Source organism: Oncorhynchus keta, chromosome 34 (assembly GCF_023373465.1).
Source record: "Oncorhynchus keta strain PuntledgeMale-10-30-2019 chromosome 34, Oket_V2, whole genome shotgun sequence".
Taxonomy (NCBI): Eukaryota; Metazoa; Chordata; class Actinopteri; order Salmoniformes; family Salmonidae; genus Oncorhynchus; species Oncorhynchus keta.
Window position 1 is genome coordinate 60,445,255 of NC_068454.1, and position 19,212 is coordinate 60,464,466.

The window sequence follows — 19,212 nt, forward strand, 5'->3', positions numbered from 1 at the left end:
AACCCTCTGTAGCCTGATTCACACTACCAGGCCAAACCGAGCCAAAGCCAGCTGTGTTAGGCCAGCCTGGTTCCTCGTCCACCATAGTTGCTGGAACCGTGCTGGAAAGGACAATGTGGGGAAAAAAATATTTGAGCCAGCACAGCATGTTTGGGGTGGGCCCTATTTTGTGAATCAGGTACAAGGTCTGGACATTCCCACCACTGCCTAACTACCCAATAGCTTCGTCAGATGGCACCACTGATGTCCTAGCTCTCTTTGTCCACTAGATGGAGCCATCTTTTCATTTTTTTGCTGTCTTGTCTTCAATGATCTTGAACAAGCCGTCACTTATCACACTGCTAATGAGACAGTCTCTTACAGTGTCGTCAGACTGTCATTTTGCTGTGATTGACATAATAGATGACATGATTAATGACACAGGATTAAAGGGAAGAACCCAGGCAATCCTCCCCACTAAAGTTGATGGCTTTGGAGAACAGTAAAAAATAAGCAAAATCTTTCACATGGGCCACATTCAGTTGCCAAACGTTGTCGAACGCTGCAGATCAAAATGCCACGAATAGAGCCGATGTGATTCCTTATTGTACATGTCAGAGAGGCATGTTTGTTTTACATGGCCTATTTATATCTGCCATATAACGAATGACCCAATTATCCAGTCAATAATTAACCAATCAATAAATCAATCAATCAAACCAAGCAATCATCTTCCCTTTAGAATGTGAAAGACGATGGGCAGCATGTGTGGAGACTGAAGCACTTCAACAAGCCTGCCTACTGTAACCTGTGTCTGAACATGCTTATAGGTCTGGGCAAGCAAGGGCTGTGCTGCTCATGTGAGTATGGTAACAGTAACAGTTGTTTCCCTCATGTCTACTCTCATTTTTGCCATTCCATGCACTTTTTCATCATTAAGAAGGCATTTTTGTGATCCAAATCGCCCCGTGAAAATGTGAATCTCCAACCTCAATTTAATGTTTGCTATTTTTTACTTGTTTTTGTGATTTTTTTGTTGTTGTCAAAATGTGTGTTCCACCTCTCCCAGTCTGCAAGTACACTGTCCATGAGCGCTGTGTGGCCCGTGCTCCTCTGTCGTGCATCAAAACCTACGTGAAGAGCAAGAAAAACATAGAGGTGCATCCAATTGGAGTGTTTACGAATCGGCACGCTCGGATCAGCGATGCTCCACGGAGCTTAGATCCAGGGCTCCTTCCCCACTAATGGAATTAAACAAGTCATTCTGATATTAAGCATAGCTAATTACAATATTTAGTCTGGTTTAAATACATGCCCAATACACAAACAACATTGTTACATTTTTCTTTCTTTCTTTCTTTACTATTATGGATATCTCACTTGTTGTCTGTTCTGCTTTCCTCCTCTGTTTCTCTCTGTTTCTCGCTCCACAGGTGATGCACCATTTCTGGGTGGAGGGAAACTGCCCGACCAAGTGTGACAAGTGTCACAAAACCATTAAGTGTTACCAGGGTCTGACTGGGCTTCACTGTGTGTGGTGCCAAATCACGGTACAACCCCCCACCACCCTCCCCCTCCCCACCCCCCAGGAGAATCAGCCACCTCCTCATTATTTTCCACTGTATCTTGCTGTTTATGATTTATTTTTTGCACCTTTTATCCGACTCCTCTCACTTTACCAATTTACACCAAGTAACAGTTATTTCCAGTATTCTGCAAATGGAAAATAAACCACAGTTAAAATGTGTTTTGATATCAGTCTTTTTTAAATAAACCCAATGTTAGGAGTTGTGTTATTGTAAATTACACAACATGCTCTTGCTTTCTACTCAACAGCACTTGGCGTTTAGCTAAAAACAATTCTACATAGCTGATACAAACTGAACGTTATATTTTATTGTCCCCGTACATTTTAAAGGAACTGAACTCTATTATCAAATTACAAACGACAATCGAATGAAAGGTAACATTGAATAATATGTTATGATCTTGAATGTCACCCTGATACTAATATGGTTGTAATTGATTCCCCTCATCCAGCTTCATAATAAGTGTGCCTCCCATGTGAAACCTGAGTGTGACTGTGGACCACTGAAGGACCATGTCTTGCCCCCCAACACAATCTGTCCTGTTATACTGGTGAATTTAACTTTCAACATGATACCATATTCTGCTTATATACAAATTTACCACAGGATACCTTTATCATACGTAGATCACAGTTTCCCATATTTTTGATAACGTGAATTAGATTGTTTACAAGATGTCTGTGCACTTTGACCCCCAGGAAAGACAGTCTATGGTGAGGAAAGATTCCAGATCCAGCCAATCAGGGGGCAGAGGGAAGATGCAGAGAGCCAACTCAGTCACAGTGGATGGCCAAGGACTACAGGTGACAATCCAAACATTTTTCTTTTTCTTCTATAGAAGCACCAGGATAACATTTAGTAGAATTTAGTGAAAAATGTGTACTTTAAATTGAAATTTCGAATCTAACCACAATTTAGACTTTGATGGGCACAGGATAATATAAAATTACTCTGTTAGGATTAATATGAGATTAGTTTCTACTGGTGAACAAAACAAGAATCAGCTCCATCCAAATCCTCCCTAATATCTAACAGACAGACAACCGGTGACAATCAACCTGAATCATCTCCCCGCCACATCCATCTCTGCCCTCTCCGGCTAACCAGCATAATAATCAGGATTATTATTTATAATTAGAGGAAGTAATGGATCACTCCTGGCTGGACAGGGAGCTCATTAATCCACCGCTCGGCCTGCTGGGATAGCAGACGGAGAGTTAAGAGCTTCATCTGTGTCAGGGAGCTGCACGGGCGCACTGTCACTGCCGCCCGCCACTGAGCGGCAGGAAGGCCAACTCGTAGGCTACAGCCTGCGATTAGGGCTTGTTTTGTTTATGCCTCGCCTCAGCCCTGGCTGCCTCCTCTGTGGTAGAGGCCTACTGCTTCTCTCTAGCCACTGCTCTACCAGAGGTCGCGATAGAGGGGCTTGTCTCTAAGGATAGCCTCCGTGTCACTCAAGACTCAAACTGCTTCTCCCAATCAGGAGATGGTGATGGTTATAACTTGAATTAGGAGGGGTATTGTTCAGTTGATTTCCTGGGATTTTGTTGGGTATTGTCTGTGGTTCACATGAGAAATGTTTGAACTTTTAATTGTCGTTACCAGTAACTAGAATATATATAAATATACATATTTTTTATTCACAGTTTATAATAATGATTTTATGCTATACTTTAGCATAAGATCAGCCTAGTACATTATAAGCAATTGGACTGAAATCGCTTTCTGTTTTGATATATTTTCCTATAGATCACAACAATAGAGGGAACTCATCCTCTGCTCGTGTTTGTGAATCCAAAGAGTGGAGGGAAGCAGGGCGACAGGTAAGCACACTCTCTCCCCACGCTCTACCTCTCTGTAAAAAGCCATTCTCAGAACTGCTCTTCAATCAAAGAGCTGCGTAGCCTGGCTGCACACGGAGTGCTCAAGGCTTATTTAGTCAAATAGAAACACAATAACATGTACCTACAGACTCCTGCCTGGTTCAGCAGAGGTTCTTAGATGGCACTGTCGTTGACTGTCACATCCCTGGTGGTCAGTGTATAGGTTAGACCTCCTTCTTTAAACCAGGGCCTAATTGGGTTATTACTGAACATATTCATTCTACTCCTTATTACTCCAGTCCTCATTTGTTTAAATGATGAGATCAAAATATGACTTGAGCCAGTTGATATAATGAAATGTAAATGAAAATGAATTAGTCTTTCTAATGACTTCTTCCTATAGCCCTCCCAGTTGCTGACAATGACACTGGGATAGGGCATTGGAGCTGTCAATCATACTGTAGCAAAACGGCATAGAGACAATGTACAGGGGTTCAGTTGATCACATTTCAGTTAAGTGTTTGCATTTGAACTTTTCTTCACAATCCAGATGTTCTGTGGTAGCTGTAAGGGGGAGATGTTTCATTAGGTTTCTGTGGGTCAACTCAACACTGTATTGCTGGTTGTCACAATTTCATTCTCTTCTTTCTTCCTTTCCTTGTTTCTCCTCTCATCTCATCTCATCTCATCTCATCTCATCTCATCTCCTCTCCTCTCCTCTCCTCTCCTCTCATCTCATCTCATCTCATCTCATCTCATCTCATCTCATCTCATCTCATCTCATCTCATCTCATCTCATCTCATCTCATCTCATCTCATCTCTCTCCTCCAGGATCTACAGAAAATTCCAGTACCTCTTAAACCCTCGGCAGGTATACAACCTGGCCAAGAACGGACCCATGCCTGGGTAAGTTCTGCTCTAATCATCTCACACAGACTCCGCAACATCGCCTAAAGTGCACAGAACACTATACAGTCATGATTCAACTATCATTATTATCCTCAAGTTACATGTGGAATCAGAGTGGTGGATGAGCGACTGTTTACAAAGCCCTAATGTATTCCGCTGTTGCCCAGTCATAATATCCAACATCTCATGCAGGGGAGGTCTCTCAAATTGAGCCTCTCACTCAATCAGGATTCATATGCAGACGTGATTGAAAGGTGAGATCAGAGATCACAAGCAGTGAGACAACAACACTGTGCTTGAGTCTAGTAGTGGTTACAGTGGGAGGCAATAGCGATATATTGTGAGTGACGCGAGGCATGTTGATGTGTGATCACGCATACATACCGCTGTAGGCTGCACAGGCATGGGTCTGGGGTTGTTGGACTATCCGTGTCTATGGTTAAGAAGATGAGCAGGGTTCCGCCCCTTTTGTTTTAGACACATTGCTTTGGGAGCATTCTGAAATGCAGGAACACGTCACTGCCGTGCTCTAATGTTGCTTGATTTTGATTAGGTTTTGAAAGCAGAATGTAATTGGTTTGCGAAGAGGAAAGACTTTTGTAGACGGTTTAGTTTGTGCTCATAATTACAGTGGCCCAGAGGGGCAAAACAATGGCTTTACTCCATAGATCTATCTTACACAGTCGTAAGATTTGAAATTGACCTCGTCGGCCATATTGTGTCTTCGCTGTTGATTCTCTGTGTTTGGAGCTTTGTTGGCTGGGAAGGCCATGTTTATTGACGAGGCTCTTAGAGACGTGTTGCGCTCAGAAGAAGCCTCTCTCTATCTTTAGCTGGGAACATTCCAGATGACCTTGCCCGGCTGTAACCTTGTTAATATTTGGTGAAGTGTATGTAATGCGGTTGGCATTAACAAGGTGACTGGTCACCGTGGCCACTAGCAGGCTGAGGCAGTTGCACACACTGCTGTCAATTAGCACTAGCGCTAACGCAATTAGCCCAAATTAAGTGTTTGTTTCTTGGTATTTAAATATCCCCAAAGTTGCCTTTCATGTTCGCGGCCGTCTGTTTTGCACCTAATACGGTTTGCAGTCCCAGTTGGAGAGTAATTGAGCGAATAATTTATCCGCCATATGAGGTTTGGAGGCTCCCTCATTCAGTTAGGGCTTTGTTATTGTGAAGGAACGGAAGAAGTTGGACTGAACATTGGCCATCTTGATCCGATTAGCCTCTGAACAGACTAGCTGGCTGAAGGAATAATTGTCAATGTGATCTGTGTTATTTTGTGAGATTATAGGGGCCTTTGCAGAGCCGCTCCAGTGCATCAGAGTTACAGTATAGATGTGAGATAAAATAGGGATAAGTATGGAGATCAAACACTTCCAGTACCTTTGAATAAGATAGCCTTGAGTTCAAAATAGTACATTCTTTCAGGGCAGAATGTCTAAAGACTTTAATGAATTTGTAGTAGATAAAGAAAATATTATGTTTCACTCTGAAAGGGGATTATTTCCTGCATTACATGATTGATATTGTGAATATGATTTTTTTTGTTGTGTTCAAGGTTGAATTTCTTCCGAGAGGTCCCAGATTTCAGAGTGTTAGCTTGTGGTGGGGATGGGACCGTCGGTTGGATTCTGGATTTCATAGGTGAGTGTCCACTTCCACTGCCACACCAGTGTTACACTGGTGAACAGACTGGTGAACACATCCTGGTATACACTAGTGAGAGTATACTAGTGGGATGAATGGAACTAGCCCTAAGTATGAATTTGGTCCTCACAATTTCATAATAAAAATTGTATTTACATTGTAAATATAACAACTTTAGCATTATAACAGTTTTCCCCTTTCCTTAACATTTCATCGTTCTCTCTTCAAAACCTTGTGCTGTACTGTCAAATCTTTTGTGTGTTTTGATTATTATAATGTTGTATTACTTTGCTGAAATAAACAGTGCTCTCGTTATTTTGCAAGAAATCATCAAATATACTTTTATGATTTGTATATAAATATTTTCATTACGTCCAAGCCTGCGCATTCAAGGGAGGTAAAATAGGGTGATTATGTGAGTTCAAAATCGGCATATTAGTCGCCATTTGAGAAACAGCCTGCCTGAAGTCAATTTTTTCTCGAAGACATATTCCTTGTTCTGCCTTTAAAAATTGCCTCAATTTTTTATCAATCAAAACAAAGAGAAGTAATAACATGGACAGAATGAATGCTACAGTACTCCAGAAATAGACCGTGAGACTGGACATTCACGTCGAGTCAAGGTCTATCTGTTGTTGCACAGATTTTAGATTTGAGTGATGGTCAGATAACCATGCTGCACTGACTGAGATTTGTTTTTTTTACCCAGAGACCTGGGCAAATCAAAGTGAAATCAAATAAAATAAAGATACAGTATATTAAAGTGGATTCGTGTTCAGTTTTGTTGTTGTGGTCAGAATGTAGGGGTGTGGTCCTCTGTAGCTCAGTTGGTAGAGCATGGAGCTTGCAACGCCACGATAGTCGGTTTGATTCCCAGGACCACCCATACGTAAAATGCTTTATTTAACTAGGCAAGTCAGTTAAGAACAAATTCTTATTTACAATGACGGCCTACCCCGGCCAAACCCGGACGACGCTGGGCCAATTGTGCGCCGCCCTATGGAACTCCCAATCACAGCCGGTTGTGATACAGCCTGGAATCGAACCAGGATCTGTAGTGAGACTCTAGCACTGAGATGTGATGCCTTTAGACTGCTGCGCCACTCGGGAGCCCTGCTTGACTGTAAGTTGCTCTGGATAAAAGTGTCTGATAAATGGCATAGTAGTAATACTAAAGTAGGATGTTTTTGTTGTACCTCTTGTGTAGATAAGGCCAATCTGGACAGGAACCCCCCTGTGTGTGTACTTCCCCTTGGAACAGGAAATGACCTGGCAAGGTGTCTGCGATGGGGAGGAGGTATGTTTAGCAATTTAATGTCCCAAAGTGTGCAAAAAAATTTTAATGAATTATATCATTCCTCTTAAATGAAGGAAACATAAATGTGTGTACTCTATTTATTTTTTGTCCAATTACATGATTCATGATATTGAATTTAGATTTGACTATATTTTATTTTGTCTATGTTTTCATGGAGGAATAAATCGGTATAAATAAATAGTTAGAATAGCTAAAAGTCCTGAGAATAATGTTATATTAAAATACTTATGGCCTATACTATAATGTGTTTTAGCTTATGTTCTGAGGTATTATCTCCGACATAAGCTAACCTACGTTGTTTCTGTGTTAGGTTATGAGGGAGAGAGCATTCTGAACATCCTGAGGGACATAGAGAACAGCTCTGAGGTGATGTTGGACCGCTGGAAGATTGACGTCACACCCACGGACAAGGAAGAGAGGGGAGACCCTGCGCCTTACAGCATCGTCAACAACTATTTCTCCATTGGGGTGGTGAGTTGCCTACACTAATATACAGAGCATTTGTCACATTAAAGGCATAGTTAAGCGGTTTGAAAAATGTGTTTCCTAATACTAGCAAATCTTGGCAGTGGCTGTTTGAACAAAACTAACGTGTGGATTGCAGTCGCTCCATGTCCATAGATGGCTTTCAAGATAAGTAAGCACATATCTAAATATCTAAAACATATCCCTTTGAGCAAGAACAGTGGGTCAACAAACTGGACTAGTCAATAGGAGAGGGGCCATGTCAGATCTAAGGCTCTCACCTAAAACAACAAGGCTGACAACTTCATGCTTATCGTGAATCATCCATTTCAATCGAATAATCTATATAAAGTCCTCAATTGGATAACACTGTATACCGAATTTAAAGCAGCAACGTAATCATATGTTCTTCTGAGTAATCTTACTCATTTTGATCAAATGCTAGTTAATAAGCCTTTATTGAGATGTGCTTAAACTTAAACGACCTCTGGTTGAAGAATATGTAGTATGTTGTGCATCTGCGTGGCGTTACGCACCTTTAAACTCGTCTACAGCAGAGTCAGGCCCATCTCTGTCCATCTTCAACATAATGACACTGATTACACCCTGCTCATGTGGGTCATTACTGATAAATGTCAGGGGAAATATGGTAATTGACATTTGCAGGTTGCGAGACGCCGGCGTCTTGGTGTTGTGACATTCGAACATGACGGGGAAATGAGTGATGCATGTCCTTACAAATGTTAGTCAAATAAATGCCTTTTGCTTTGTCCCGTATTGACGAAAGTAGGTCCACTTAACAGACGAAGGGGTCGTAAGCATTGGAATAAATAGAGATCATTTCTCTCATAATTCCTCAATATTCGTCATGGCTTGAGGCAAAACATGTTTTCGGGAATGCATACACAGATATTGCAATGCCCTTCTACCAAACAACAGTAGTAGCCTTAGCAGAAGTATTACTTTAAGCCATTGCAAACAATCGTCTTCGTTGTTATAACACTATTTTCAATGGCCTTCTAACAGTGGGATTAGTATCTAACGAACGTGTTGACAAATGAAGTTGTTTGCCCGGGATTAGGAAGATTCTGAGCTCTCGATGGAATTGAGTGTGATATATTTTGTGTCACATTTCACATCAAATTTTGCTTTCCGTTGTGGGGAGGGGGAAAAAAACACAGAATACAATAATGATTACAAAACAAGTCAAGCTAATAATTACCTCAGAGATTATGCAGATGAAGAAAGATTGTTTCTGTAATGACATTTCTGTAGAGTCAAACTCGGAGGATCAGTAGTAACCAAAAGGGTTCACTATGTCGAGCCAAAGAAAAGTGTCATTTAAAAGCATCTTATTCTTGGATTTCAAACATTTTATGTACAGTGTGCACATTTTTTTCATCTTAACAATTCTAAGCATTGCGTCACAGGTTGGCATTTATTGGCATTATTGCATTGGAGGCAGCTCTGCAGAACGGTTACTGGCTGGCACAGCCACAAAGTCATAATATCTGATTTTAAACCTAACCTTAAATTAAGACAAAAAATATAATTTTTGTTGTCCTGAATTTTTACAATATAACCAATTTTGACTTTGCAGCTAGTGGAAATGGCTAATTTCTGTCTCTAGGGCAAGATTTATGACAATAAGCATCAACCTGCCATTGCATCAGGCGTTAAAGGTGGCTAGGGCATTGCACAAACCGAAAGGCGTCTGTTTGAACTTGTACAAGCCCAGGGGTCAGTGAATTAATGGGTAAAAGTGTTGTATGGGGAGAGTATATTTCAAAACGTACCATTCCTGTCAAACTTCACAAAGTACTAGGATCACCTACAACTTCCTCTTCCATTTTTACAAGATTTACACCAAACTCAAGTCATAAAGTCTTCCCAATAGACCATCATCCGACCACATCATCAACTATTGTAGCACACCTCCTGTTCCTATCCTTCCAATCCAGCCATTCCGTCCAGTTGAATGGAATTAATGGCGCCATCCTTTATGAGGACGTTAAAAGTGACGTGAAGTGTAATGATCTCAATCAGGGCTTAGTGTGTTGAGGGACAGACCTAATCACAGAGGAGGTCCTAAGATGATGCAGTCAGTTCGTCTAATGACCCAGGCTCGCATGTCAAAGTCATTACTCTCCCGGTGAAGGAGAGTCATCAGCTGCCTGAGCACCACTCATAATTGGACTAAACTTTGAGCTATGAGGGCATATTACATTACACATGTACTGTATTAATTTGGGTGCCAGAGTTTTACAATGGTAATTATTTGAAGGCGGCCCCAAGATGAGTGAGAGGGAGCGTGAGAGAGAGAGACTTCATTGTCCGACTGCTGTTTGGGGATTGAGGTTGAAGATGTTTGTATCATCAGTTCAGATGATCTACTGTTAATGTCCTCTTAATGTACATATGAACTCGCTCTACATTACATTGGCCCGAAGTGACAAAGTAGCTTTAGTGGAATGTAGTTGCCATAGCAGTCCATCTAGTTACAGTTCGAGACTGACGGGAACTTCTACAGGGAGTTTAGGAACTTCTACAGGCGCACCATTGAGAGCACTCTGTGGGGCTGTATCACCGCCTGGAACTGCACCGTCCGGGACTGCAGGGCTTTCCAGAGGGTGCTGGCATCTAGAGCACCTGGTGTCACAGGAAGGCCAAGAAGATCATTGAGTACCCTAGCCACCCGAGCCACGGCCTGTTCACCCCGCCACAATCTGGAGACAGTACAAGTGCATCAAAGCTAGGACAGAGAAACAGCTTCTATCTCCAGGCCATCAGACTGTTAAATAGTCACTACTAGCTGGCCTCTGCCCAGTGCCCTGCCCTGAACTTTAGTCACTGTTACTACCCGGCTAACACCCAGTACTCAAGACTGCTGCCCTATGTACATAGTCAGTGATAACTGGTCACTTTAATAATGTTTACATACTGTTTTATCTACTTCTTATGTATATACTGTATTCGAGTCAAGGCACGTCCTATATAACTACTACTGTACACACATTTTCCATTCATATACTGTCCATAATGTCTATACACACCGGACTCTAACATTGCTCATTCTAATATTTCTATATTTCTTAATTCCTTTATTTATATTTTTTGGATTGGCGCGTATTGTTTTGCACTGCTGGAGCTAGGAACATAAGTGTTTCGCTACACCCGTGATAACATATGCATAATATGTGTATGTGACCAATAAAATTAGCTTTGATTTGATTCAACATACCGTATACAGGGTTATAGTGTAGCTTCTTCAATTTGGAGGTTACTTGAAGTGGATCCTCCCTGGTTTCTGAGCTGCAGTATATTTTCAAACAACTCCTCCTTCCTTTCGCTCTCTCGTTTTCAGTTATTGTCCTGTTTGTAAGAAAATCAAGTTCCAATCTTTCAGATATATCCATCATCTCACCTCTTCTGGCTCATGTTGAAGATAAATCGAGTCTGCGGGGATCTTGGAAATTCTTTGCTCTTTATTTAACAGAGTCTTGAAAAGACATCAAGAAAACGGCATTGATTTTTTTTTTTGGTTTCTCCTACATGTTGTACTGAGAGCTAGCAGGGGGTCCTCCCTGTGGCTGGCGTTTCAATAGAGCCACTCAACATGGAGCGGGTCAAAACAGATTGCTCAAGTGGGGGGGATAGGAACAAACCCTAAAAGTTTCCTGAAGTTTTCCCCACTTTTTGTGGTTGACGACTGTTCGTCAGTTGTTGTTTTTACTTGGCAATCATCGTGACTCACAAAGACCATGGGCAATTCTGGCCCAGGGGTAGTATACTTTTTGGTAGCATTTCATAGAACACACAGATTTTTCAACAAACATGCACAGATTTACTTACTCCTTAGATTCTCTTGATTAATAGAGTAGCTGTCAATCTCACAGTCTGTCATTCTCATCACACATGCCTGCACGCAAACACACACACTCACACCCAACACTGCCAGTGAGTCTACCAATGTGGTAGACTTCTAGCCCCGGGTCAGAGAAAGAGAGAGAGAGTAAGAGCGAGAGAGTAAGAGAGAGAGAGAGAGAGAACAAGTTGGTTGCCAGGGGAGCCGGCAGCATCCTGTACGTTGGGAGCTGTGATTACGAGCAATGTGTGTTTAATTAATTAGCCTGTGTGGAAAGACGGCGTGCTGTTCGTCAAGCTCTCTGTCAATACCCTCATCCCTGGCTCAAACCTCAACCACCGCCCGCCTTCCAGTTGGCCAGGAATTCAAAAACACCCTGCTTCTGTTTAGGCATATCAATATGCATCGGGCATATGTGTTGTTTTTTGGGTGCAATAGAAAGTTGGCTGAGATGCTTATCAGCAGAGGGGAAGAAGTTGACTTTAATTGGTGTTAAAAAGCCATCGTATTGATTTTAGTACCAACATCTTGCCTGTATTTTGCGACATCTTTATATCTCATCAATTAATTAATTGAAATACCAATATCCCAAATAGCAATCTAAACAATTTTAGTTGTGTAGCTTATTTCAAAGTGAAAATATTCATTTAGGTTTATACCCATAATATACAGTACCAGTCAAAAGTTTGGACACGCCTACTCATTCCATGGTTTTTCTTTATTTTTACTATTTTCTACATTGTAGAATAATAGTGAATACCTCAAAACTATGAAATAACACATATGGAATCATGTAGCAACCAAAAAAAAGTGGAAAAATGGAATGAGTAGGTGTGTTCATTGGTGTCCATTGGTTAATAGGCCTTTTCCACTGTATAAATGAGTATCAAAATAAAAGTCATGTTATTTTCTCTCCCTTATTTAGGATGCTTCCATTGCACATCGGTTCCACATGATGAGGGAGAGACACCCTGAACGCTTTAACAGCAGGTATGTGTTGTTGGGTTTTAACCAACACTTCACCAACACTGCATGTTAACTCCTCCCCCCCTGTTGATTGTCAGCACCTGTGAAGCTGCCACTTCTAACTGGTATGTGGTTAGCACTGGTATTTCCTCCCCCTCTCTCTCTCTCCTCGTACTTTAGCCCATCTCTTACTGAATTTATTTTGTTTACTACAAATATACGTACGAGTCGAGAGGATTTTGCATTGGTACAGGGGGGACTTTTAGATTGTTTGATTGGTCAATGTATACAGTGGGTTCTGTCAAAGTATATAGTTCAAACATACTAGGGATGGTTCTGAAGTTTAACATTCATTTAGCAATATGGGGGAAAAAAGTGGCATTCAAAACCTCTGGTAGTGTGACATCTATGAACAGAAATACTCACCAAGTCAGAAAGCTCTAAAAACATGGCCGGAACCCTCGGTGCAATAGACTCTTCTTCTTCTTCTTTTTTCAGTAGTCACTTGATACAGTAAATGGACTTGTCTCATATTTAGCATCTGTGATTACCTTAAATAGATGTGTTCACCTTTGGAGATGAACAAATGTGGCATCTATGTTCCCATCAATATTTAACACGACCAATACGTCTCCACTAGCAGTAGGGAGTAATGGCGTGGGTAATTGAATTTGCTTGGGTAGTTTGACATCATGCGTGTGTCGGAGTGATGACACACAGTCTCCTAATAATCCCATTTGTACTCATTTATCATGTTTACTCTGACTTTAGTTCAACATACAGCAAACTATTGTCCAAAGGTTCGTTTGGGATACGTGATCTGCAAAGGGTTGCTGCAGTGCAAAGAGATATATGTGAGAGAACTCAAATGTTCCTTACATTGCCGTTTTGTGTTTTTACTGAACGATATGTGTGTTTTAGGCATATTCCAATGCTACTGTTGCCATACATTGAAGGTACAGGTTTAGCCACACTGTATATTGTTTGAATCATTAGGTTAAATCTCCATTCCCAAACTGTTCACTAACACGATATGGCTGTACATATTAATACACAGGACGAAAAGAATGTATACAAAGACATCAAATATATTGTTTTATACCATTTTTAAGCCCATGTGAAAAATGATTGAGATATTTAAAGAAAATGATACCATCTGTTATTGGAATTCAATGAATAATTTACAGGAGGGAATGGGTTTAGGATCTCTCTATTACACACTATCCTTGCCAATTGAATAATGCATGATTATAGTTTTTCAAGGTAGCGTATATTTTGTTGGATTTGTCCAAGGGGCCCATGTCCATTGCAAGTAGAATGCAACTTATCATGGAGCCATTTCCTTCCGAGTGTATGAACAGTGTTCAATAGCAAGTGTAAGGCAGAGAACACTGTCTGTACAGGATAGAACATATGGGTCTGTGTAAAGCCAACACCAAGACACATGAAAGTGCACAGCAGTCTTAACTCAAAAACACAGCCTGACACACATTCCCACATGTCACAGTTGAACTGCACATCACTGACTCTTCCAAATCAGATATATTCACCATCTCTCAGTTACTGTATTAGAGTCTTTCAGCAGCCATCAGGCCTGGCACCGGAGGCTACTAAGTTACAATGAGTGGAAGAAGCATTCCCCACTCCCTACCTTTTCCCCGCAGGGCCCCTGTGGACCTGGACAGAGGCCGCCCTCGGACCTCATTTTAGGATGAAATCGTTTGTCTGACCAGGATGTCATCTATAATTAATGGCCACTTGTGAGTGTAATTTAGAGAGATCTCACCTGTGGCCCTGTCCCCAGCCCAGTGTGAATGTACACACAGTCACACACATGCGCATACGCAGGCAAGTGAGCGCATACATATACTGTACATACAAAGATAAACAAACGCACACACTCACTAATGCATGGACATACACACACACAACCATATCCTATATAAACATAGTTTCACACTTGTCTGGACCTCAGAAGTAAGCCACCAGTCTTCTTCAGTAAATTCCATAAACTCTAATTCAAACGGGTTGGTATGTAATATTTCATATGATACTTCTATACAGACTTAGAAAGAAAAGGTGTAGAACCCTTTTGGGTTCCAGGTATCACCTTTTGGGGTTCCATGTCGAACCGTTTCCACAGAGGGTGATGTCACAGTTGAACTGCACATAAATGACTCTTCCAAATCAGATATATTCACCATCTCTCAGTTACTGCATTAGTCTTTCAGCAGCCATCAGGCCTGGCACCGGAGGCTACTAAGTTACAATGAGTGGAAGAAGCATTCCCCACTCCCTTCCTCCCCCTCTTCCTCCCCCCCATCGAAATCACAACCGACTCTGCACTCCTTTCCTCATTTATTTCTCTGTCTTTCTCTCTTTCTTCAGAGCGTGTCAATTACATTTGTCGCCGGGTTGACCTTAAAGAAGACATACATATTTGATCAGGTTTAATTAGCAACAAAATAATGGCATATTGTTTTTTAAATTATGGAATGAGGGGATTTGGTTGATGAATGTAATGAATGCTGGGGCCGGGCCGGGGGTGACTCCCTCTCTGTTTTGGCACCTCTGGGCGATTATGAGGGAGAATGTGTGAAGATTTGACACATTGGCAGATAGATTCATTTACTGACTGCAGCCTGACCAAGAGGTGATAATGAGGTCGAGGATTAAAAGTAAGACAATCAGTCGACCCGTGACGACGCCACACACTACCTCCCTCTGCCTAGTTCAAACATACTGCTCCTTTTTTCTCTCTCTTGTTACTGATCTCCCATGTAATTACACACTAATCTCTGCCTCAGCAAGAGAGAGAGAAAGTAAGGGAGAGGGGGGGAGAAAGAGAGAGAGATGGAGAGAAAGAAAAATACACGATTATAGCGAGAGACTTTGTCGTCGTCGTCTTTGCCTTTGTACCCTCAAAAGCAGTTACACTTTCAGCCAATTTCAATAATCTGTTTAGCAACAGTTCAATGGCCACCGACACGGGTCTGTGTTCTAAGCCTGAGGTATTGTATATGATGTATGGCAGTCTATTACTATTACTATTACTGTCGTAAGCACTGGTTCTATTACCACTCTCCCTCATGTAGCCTGTGGCTGTTCTGTTGAACCATTCTGGCGTTAACCTTTCCTGGAGGCACAGGGAAGCCCAGGCATGGAGCGCTCTTTAGCATAATGAGTGTGTTCATCAAAGCCTGCCGTGTGTGCAGGGCCCACTGGATCCACTGGCACACTGCCACACACACTCCCAAACCGCTTCCCCGCAGGGCCCCTGTGGACCCGGGTAGAGGCCGCCCTCGGACCTCATTTGAGGATGAAATCGTTTGTCTGACCAGGATGTCATCTATAATTAATGGCCACTTGTGAGTGTAATTTAGAGAGATCTCACCTGTGGCCCTGTCCCCAGCCCAGCGTGAATGTACACACAGTCACACACATGCGCATACGCAGGCAAGTGAGTGCATACATATACTGTACATACAAAGATAAACAAACGCACACACTCACTAATGCATGGACATACACACACACACACACACACACACACACACACACACAACCGTATCCTATATAAACGTAGTTTCACACTTGTCTGGACCTCAGAAGTGAGCCACCAGTCTTCTTCAGTAAATTCCATAAACTCTAATTCAAACTGGTTGGTATGTAATATTTCATATGATACTCCTATACAGGCTTAGAAAGAAAAGGTGTAGAACCCTTTGGGTTCCAGATATCACCTCATGGGGTTCCATTTCGAACCGTTTCCATAGAGGGTGATACACGGAACCAAAATGGATTCTGCCTAGAACCATAAAGGGTTCTCCTATAGGGACATCCATTGAACCCTTTTGTTCTAAGATTGTAGATGAAAGCCCTATAGTAGTCTCAATGCCCTCTGATTTCTCACATTGTAGCAACAGCTCTTACTGTCCAAGACCCCAACCACATATTGACTCCCCATCACTCCTCCAAAAGTCTCCTAGTCCCTGTTGTGTCCCCCATCCTCTGTCGAGCCCCCATAGCTCCTGTAGAGCCACCAGCTGGCTACACGGTTTCCTTCTCACACCTTCCCACCAGCAGTATGTTCACGTCTAGGGTGAGAGATAACAGACAGAAAATAATGTACATTAAATAAATAGATAGTTTTTAGATTTTATGTGTCTGATTACTGTAGTCCCTATGTTACAACAATTGATAGGACCATATCCCTTACAAGCCATTCTGTTACTTCAGTATATTTATTGTGATGAATCTAGGATTATTTGTATTTTGATATTGGACATAAAAAACAAGACCCCTCTTTATAAACTCAGCAAAAAAAGTAACATCCCTTTTTCAGGACTGTCTTTCAAAGATAATTTCGTAAAAATCCAAATAACTTCATAGATGTTCATTGTAAAAGGGTTTAAACACTGTTTCCCATGCTTGTTCAATGACCTATAAACAATTAATGAACATGCACCTGTGGAACGGTCATTAAGACACTAACAGCTTACAGACGGTAGGCAATTAAGGTCACAGTTATGAAAACTTAGGACACTAAAGAGGCCTTTCTACTGACTCTGAAAAACACCAAAAGAAAGATGCCCAGGGTCCTTGCTCATCTGCGTGAACGTGCCTTAGGCATGCTGCAAGGAGGCATGAGGACTGCAGATGTGGCCAGGGCAATAAATTGCAATGTCTGTACTATTATATGCCTAAGACAGCTGATCGTCCTTGCAGTGGCAGACCACATGTAACAACACCTGCCCAGGATCGGTACATCCGAACATCACACCTGCAGGACAGTTACAGGATGGCAACAACAACTGCCCGAGTTACACCAGGAATGCACAATCCCTCATCAGTGCTCAGACTGTCCTCAATAGGCTGAGAGAGGCTGGACTGAGGGCTTGTAGGCCTGTTGTAAGGCAGGTCCTCACCGGACATCACCAGCAACAATGTCGCCTATGGGCACAAACCCACCGTCGCTGGACCAGACAGGACTGGCAAAAAGTGCTCTTCACTGACGAGTCGCGGTTTTGTCTCACCAGGGGTGATGGTCGGATTTGCGTTTATTGACGATGGAATGAGCGTTACACCGAGGCCTGTACTCTGGCGCGGGATCGATTTGGAGGTGGACGGTCCGTCATGGTCTGGGGCGGTGTGTCACAGCATCATCGGACTGAGCTTGTTGTCATTGCAGGCAATCTCAATGCTGTGTGTTACAGGGAAGACATCCTCCTCCCTCATGTGGTACCCTTCTTGCAGACTCATCCTGACATGACCCTCCAGCATGACAATGCCATCAGCCATACTGCTCGTTCTATGCGTGATTTCCTGCAAGACAGGAATGTCAGTGTTCTGCCATGGCCAGCAAAGAGCCTGGATCTCAATCCCATTGAGCACGTCTGGGACCTGTTGGATCGAAGGGTGAGTGCTCGGGCCATTCTCCCCATAAATATCCTGGAGCTTGCAGGTGCCTTGATGGAAGAGTGGGGTAACATCTCACAGCAAGTCACTGGCAAATCTGGTGCAGTCCATGAGGAGAAGATGCACTGCAGTACTTAATGCAGCTGGTGGCCACACCAGATACTGACTGTTGCTTTTAATTTTGATCCCCCCTTTTTTCAGGGACACATTATTCAATTTCTGTTAGTCACATATCTGTGGAACTTGTTCAGTTTATGTCTCAGTTGTTGAATCTTGTTATGTTCATACAAATATTTACATATGTTAAGTTTGCTGAAAATAAACGCAGTTGACAGTGAGAGGACTTTTCTTTTTTTGCTGAGTTTAGTATGAGCTGAGCTTTGCAACAGAAAAGTTCCAATGACAAGGACAATTTTTTATAAACTCAGATAAAATGATTAGAGCTATCCCAGCAAACCGGGAACATTCCCAGAACATTAGCTAAGATTCCCATTAAGTTCTAGTTAGGGTTGTATTAACATTATGATGATAACATCCCAAAAACATGAAAATAATGTTTTTGATAACAACATTTAATTAAATGGATGAAATTAAATGCTGTGTGTCTATATCACTTTGTAGTTGGCCAACAATACAATCTTCAAATGCAAATTGCCATTACATCTATAGGGAAACATAATTGGGATGTATTCCAATCTGCTTTCTTATGCTTCAAGGAACTAGAAATATGTATGCTGAGAATGTTGTGATAATATTAGGTAAAACTTTAATATAACATTTTCTAAATGTTCTTGACATTTTCTCAGGGCTTCCAAGACAATGTTGGTCTGGAGGCGAAAGAAACTCACAGCTGTTTAGGCGAGGTGCTGGCTAGCGGAGTAGAACACTTGAAGAAGATAAGGCGAGCCGCACACTCTAGGAGTTCAGATGCAAAAATGTAATAACCAATGTTTCGAAAGACAAGCTGTCTTCCATCAGGGTACCTCCAAGACCAGGTCAAATATATCTTGTGTGAACATCAATGGAATAGTATGCGAAACCTAAAACAAATAAAAGTAATAAAAACAGACTCATTTGCAAATTGTGGAACACTGTGCAACATTGTGGTTATGTTCTATGCAGCCTTTTAAGTACAATATGTGAGAATCACAAGAATATTCTTGCAACATCCCAGACAACTCCCATAACTTAATGCAATGTTCTGGAAACCTTTAAAAAAAAATGGA

At 41.8% G+C, this 19,212-nt stretch overlaps 1 protein-coding gene across 5 annotated transcripts in view; it reads left to right on the top strand.

The window, feature by feature from the left end:
• Window positions 1-19,212, top strand: part of LOC118367420 (diacylglycerol kinase beta-like) — a 57,216-nt gene that overhangs the window by 18,853 nt on the left and 19,151 nt on the right. For all 5 annotated transcript variants that reach the window (XM_035750879.2, XM_035750878.2, XM_035750881.2 and 2 more), the window contains 11 exons: window positions 722-839; window positions 1,049-1,137; window positions 1,413-1,529; window positions 2,020-2,118; window positions 2,267-2,371; window positions 3,318-3,391; window positions 4,224-4,298; window positions 5,866-5,951; window positions 7,162-7,251; window positions 7,583-7,743; window positions 12,528-12,592. In XM_035750879.2, coding sequence (XP_035606772.1) covers window positions 722-839; window positions 1,049-1,137; window positions 1,413-1,529; window positions 2,020-2,118; window positions 2,267-2,371; window positions 3,318-3,391; window positions 4,224-4,298; window positions 5,866-5,951; window positions 7,162-7,251; window positions 7,583-7,743; window positions 12,528-12,592 — 1,079 coding nt within the window. The remainder of the gene's footprint in view (window positions 1-721; window positions 840-1,048; window positions 1,138-1,412; window positions 1,530-2,019; window positions 2,119-2,266; window positions 2,372-3,317; window positions 3,392-4,223; window positions 4,299-5,865; window positions 5,952-7,161; window positions 7,252-7,582; window positions 7,744-12,527; window positions 12,593-19,212) is intronic.